Below are 5,522 nucleotides of genomic sequence, written 5' to 3'. Positions count from 1 at the left end.
CTTGCTCTTTTTTTTTTTCATGTCCATTGATGCACAGTTTATTTACTAAGCTGTATTAAGTTAATACTATATTAAAATGGCAAAATAATGCTGTCACCCTATTTCAGATTAATGCTCCAATTGCACAATTAATTTTTATTATTAGTAATATAATTTCAGAATTAATCAGTATCATTAGTAATATAATTTAATATAATATTTTAATAAAATACATTATATTTCAATTACATTTTTTATTTCAGATAACTAAATATTAAATTAAAATGGCAAATTAAGATTAATGCTCTAACTGCAGTATTTTATTATTAATAATATAATATAAATATATTAATAAAATGTATTATTTCAATTTAATTACTATTTTTACTATAATTATTTTCATTATAATTTTAAAATAATTCCTTTTTTTTTTACATTTTAAATGAGTAAATACTAAACAATAAATTAAAATGGAAAATTAATGCCGTCTCCTTCATTTAAAATAATGCTTTAATTGCAAAATGTATTAGTAGTAATAATACAATTGCAGAATGAATTTGTTTTATTAGTAATATATAATATAATATTTTAGTAAAACTAATATTTTAGATTAAATATTAGATATGCTAAATTATATTATTAATAATATAATATCCAAATTATTTAGATTGTAATTTAATTATTTTTAAATTTTAGATTTGTAAATACCAAACCATAATATTACCTTGAAATATTACAGTAAAAATGATTGTTGTCACTCTAATTTAGATTAATGCTCTATTTGCAGAATTAAGTAGTGTTAAAATACTAATTTAGATCAATTAAAATATAACTATATGGCATTTTAATAAAATTAATACAATTGTATTTTATATTTTTTATTGTATATTATTATTTCTAAAAATGTATTATTATATACTAATTATTATATAGTATTTGTTATATAGAGATATTTCCCTTTAAATAGCTTCAGTTTAGTAAGTTTAGCTACTTTTCATACAGGTACTTCAGCACCAATGCTCAGTATTACCAAAACTACAGAAAGACTGCTATTATTACATTTTTTTATACTAAACTGAAGCCAATGATAGCAATCTTTCTGTAGTACCGGCACCAAATCAATTCGCCAACCCTTGTGTGTGACTGACTGGTGACAGCAGATGTCAAAATAGATCTGCCTATTATCATCCCTAATAAAAGGCTGGAAAAGGGGATCCGACACATCTGAGACTGAACCCGTGCCTCCCACGTGAGGACCACGGCTCAACATGTCAGACTGTGTGCTAACCACTAAGCCAGGACATTAGCTGCTGAACAATGAGCATCAAAATGTGCGTGCATGTTATTTTAAGAATTATTTCACGAGATACGACATAAAGTGACAAAGGTGAATCCAGTAATGGACACATGGACCTGCAGCACCTGTGCAGAAAATGCCATAAAAAAATAATTACGTGGAGCAGTTACCAATAGCAACCCTGTGTGCAAAGCCCACACACTGTAAAAATGAATATAAAACTCCTGGTGATTCACTGAGGCTTTTCCCTTTAGCGGGAATAATCGATGATAACAGATGTTACGGTCAGAGGTTTGATTTAACCTCTTACAGCACCACCGCACACGACGGCACAGAAAGGAGGGATTTGATCATTTTCAGTTGCTAATTTCTAGGAGGAGTTAAAAATTGACACTTTTCATTGGTTTTTAAAGGGGTAGTTCACCCCAAAATGATATTTGCTGTTAATTTACTCACCCTCAAGCCATCCAAGATGACTTTTTTCTTCAGTAGAACAGTAAAGAAGATTTTTTTAGCAGAAACTGCAGTCCTTGGTGATTCATAAAATGCAAGTCAATGGCTACCATCACTTTAGAGTCCAAAAAGCATGTACAGGCAAGACAAAATTATTACTCATGGCTTCTGATGATATATTGAGGTCTTATGAAGTGAAACGATTGGTCTGTGCAAGAAACTGAATAGTATTTGCAACATTATTACCTGTAATCCAGAGCCTCAGGCAAACAGAGTTTGATTCTTTTCCTTAAACTGACTCTTTCAGACAGTTCATTTCAATAAACTGATTCAAATGAACTGATTCACTAGTTCGTTTACACAATCAATGCATAATAATGTTGTAAATAATGTTCAGTTTCTTGCACAGACCGGTTGTTTCGCTTCATAAGACCTCAATATATTGTCATGAGCCACAGGTATTAATTCTGTGTTGCCTGATAGGCTCTTTTATGACTCCAAAAGTGACGGTAGCTGTTGAATCGCACTTTATGAATCACCAAGGACCACGGTTTCAGCTAAAAATCCTCTATGTTCTACTGAAGAAAAAAGCCATCTTGGGTGACCTAAGAGTAAGTAAATTAACAGTCAATTTCATTTTTGGGTGAACTATTTCTTTAATATTGGTTATGAATGTGAGGCTGATTGATGCAGTGATTTTATTATTAGGAACGTGCAAATACTCATTTAACATGTGAAGAAGAAATCTTAAGGTAAGGCTTTAAAAAAAACAAGCTAATTAAATCAAGGATAAGAGTGAAGGTGAAAAATGATGATGAAAGGATATCAGGAGAAAAAAATAGTAAGACATTAAGTTCTGTAGTGCAAAATCATGACTATTTGCGCTATGTGCTGAGAAAATGATGCCACATTGTTTGGCTGGTGAGAGCATAAGGATGGCGGCTTTGCTTTCAGCGCCTGTTGATTCTCTCATAGGAGCATTTCTATTAAATTGTATGAGGACACGGCTAGAAGGAAAGTATTCTGTCAACTTGCATCAAGAGATTTACCCGAGATTCCCCATTTCATGGGGGCCTCCACACTGTGTGAACGCTCCTGTATCCATTAGCTCCCAGCACATTTATTTTTAATAAAACCCCCTCAAATCTCTCCGGCTCTGTTGCACAACATAGTGAGTGACTTCTAAGGACCAGCATCCAAACCACCATGGAACTATATACGTGACTTATCTGGAACACTCTACAAATGCAGAAACTCATACAAATAGTGCTCCTCATGCGAAGCACGCCACAGATTCGACTCAATTGATTTCAATGAATTGGCATTAACATGTTGCTAGGCAAAATCGTGATAATCGAATTACTTAATAACCATGCCTAAAAATTCACAGGACACACAAATAGTAAAACAGTCAAATATTTCTCTATTTTGATGTCAATGTATGTATTAAAATATGTTAATCTATAACAATATAAATTCATAAATACTAATATGAAAAATTATAAATACAATTGATTAATAATTTTAAGTAAAACTTTAGTAATCTAGTAACACCTAAAATAAAATAAAAATTATTTATACAAAAAAAAGTATATATATATAACATGTATATCATATTATACTATATTATATTATAACAATAAATGCATTAATAATAAACAGAATTTAAGAAGTGTAATTAAAGTGTATAATCTTTGATTAATTCAGAAAATAATATTTCTTTGTTATTAATGTATTTATTACACCATATTGATACAACAGAATACAAATTTATAAATACTAATATAAAAATAATAAATACTATTAATACATGAAGTAATACTAGTAATAGAAACATTTAAAATAAATTAACTTTTACTTAATTTCATTAAAAATATATTGTATTAATAAGATTAATAATATAAATAAAATAATAAAAAATTAAAGTATATCACCTTTGATTGATTTAATTTATAAATACTTTTATAAAAATGAATTAATACTATTAATTAATAATTGAAGTAATACTAGTAATATAGCAACATTTAAAATAAATTAACTTTTACTTAATTTCATTAAAAATATATTGTATTAATAAGATTAATAATATAAATAAAATAATAAAAAAAATAAAGTATATCACCTTTGATAAATTGGATTTAATTTATAAATACTTTTATAAAAATGAACAAATACTATTAATTAATAATTTAGTAATCTAGCAAAATTGAAACTACATTTTAATTTATTCCATTAAAACATATTGCATTATATTAAGCTACTAATATTAATAATGTAAATAATACTTTGATTAATTTGGATAAATCTCTTAAATGCAGTGATTACAATAGTTTAATTTAATATAGACAAATACTAAAATGAAAATTAATAAACACTATTCATTTACAATTTAAGTAATACTTTAGTAAGGCACTCAAATTTAAAATTACATTCTACTTAATTTCATTAAAACACTGTATTATATTAATAATATTCATAATATAAATAATACAATTTAAGAAATGCAATGAAAGTATAGCATCTGATTAATTATATTAATATAGATAATATAAACATCTATTTTATATATTTAATTCATAATTTGTCAAATTATGGGATTGTCTTCTCCATGAATGCATGCAATGCTGCCTTAAAATCTGGCTAAAATGAGGCATTTTAGTAGACAGCACAGTCGTTTTGGAACAGCCTGGGATGCACCTAAAATGCTTCCTCATGATGGCAGCTCACTGAGTTTTGGAACAGAGCCTCTATCTCAGCCTGAGCTGACGTCCACCCCACAGGTCTTCCCCAGCAGCAGGGGGCAGTATTGAGCACACAGACGTGTGGGGGTGTACATACCGACACATGTTGGCACAGTGCCGTTCCATTGGGCCAGTGTGTTGGGCACTGCCTCACACCTGATGGCACTGGCACCATGAAGAGTGTAACCTGGGTTACACTCGAAAAGCACCACCGTGCCCAATCCAAAGTCATTCCCAATGCGCTTCCCGTAGCGAGGCTCGGGCACGGAGCTGCACTGGGAAGCACTGGTCCTCGGAACAGCTGCAGAAACACAAGAAGAAAAAACAAATATATACTGCCAATCAAAAGTTTGGAGTCTGTAACATCTTTACACATACAGTTATTTACTACATACAGAAAACATGTTGTGCACAGTGTACATATTGCATACTGCAAAAATAGCACAAGTAACCTTAAGTTTACTAGAGATTAATTGAGAAGTACAAACCTTGATACACAAAATGAAAACCTTTAGCTGTGTTTGGTCCCTCGGTTTTGAACCTGATGGTGATTTCATTGGCAGAGCTCAGCGGCAATGGCTCTCCTATCAAAAGAGAAATTTGAGGAGGTGAGGAAAAGAAAAACAGTTCTGTTATATGTCTGCAGCAGCAACAACAGCATAAATGAGCCCATCAATACATCTGCTGAGTGCTGCCACATCGACAGGGTTAAAGGAAATCGTGTGTCTTCAGTACACCAACAAGAGCGGTCCAAAGGTCTGAGACTATGAGTGAAAATGTGTGTTGCATCCTTTTATATTTTAATACATATTTTATTACACATTATATACAGTATCAGCATAATTTAAGTAAAAAATTGAACAGAAAAAATTAACTTTTGGGGGTAATACTTTAGTAGTAACATGAGATACATAATCAGATTACTTTTTTCAAGTAACTAGTAAAGTAACACATTACTTTAAAATTCACAACAAAATATCGGAGTTGCTTTTCAAATAAGTAGCTACAAAAATGACTTTAGTTGAACATCACATTTGTGTGTGTTTTTTGGG

The 5,522-nt window shown here is 30.3% G+C and overlaps 1 protein-coding gene across 1 annotated transcript in view; it reads right to left on the bottom strand.

Annotated features, from left to right (window-relative positions):
- The window catches only part of LOC107688260 (CUB and sushi domain-containing protein 3-like), a 311,798-nt gene that overhangs the window by 114,560 nt on the left and 191,716 nt on the right, over positions 1 to 5,522 (bottom strand). The window contains exons 36-37 of the mRNA XM_016485884.1: positions 4,959 to 5,056; positions 4,568 to 4,771 (exon numbers count right to left, since the gene is read on the bottom strand). Coding sequence (XP_016341370.1) covers positions 4,568 to 4,771; positions 4,959 to 5,056 — 302 coding nt within the window. The remainder of the gene's footprint in view (positions 1 to 4,567; positions 4,772 to 4,958; positions 5,057 to 5,522) is intronic.

This window comes from Sinocyclocheilus anshuiensis, unplaced genomic scaffold (genome assembly GCF_001515605.1).
Source record: "Sinocyclocheilus anshuiensis isolate Anshui unplaced genomic scaffold, SAMN03320099.WGS_v1.1 scaffold1162, whole genome shotgun sequence".
In the NCBI taxonomy this organism is placed as follows: domain Eukaryota; kingdom Metazoa; phylum Chordata; class Actinopteri; order Cypriniformes; family Cyprinidae; genus Sinocyclocheilus; species Sinocyclocheilus anshuiensis.
The sequence above is the reverse complement of the archived record's forward strand: the minus strand, read 5'-3'. Positions and strand labels throughout refer to the sequence as shown.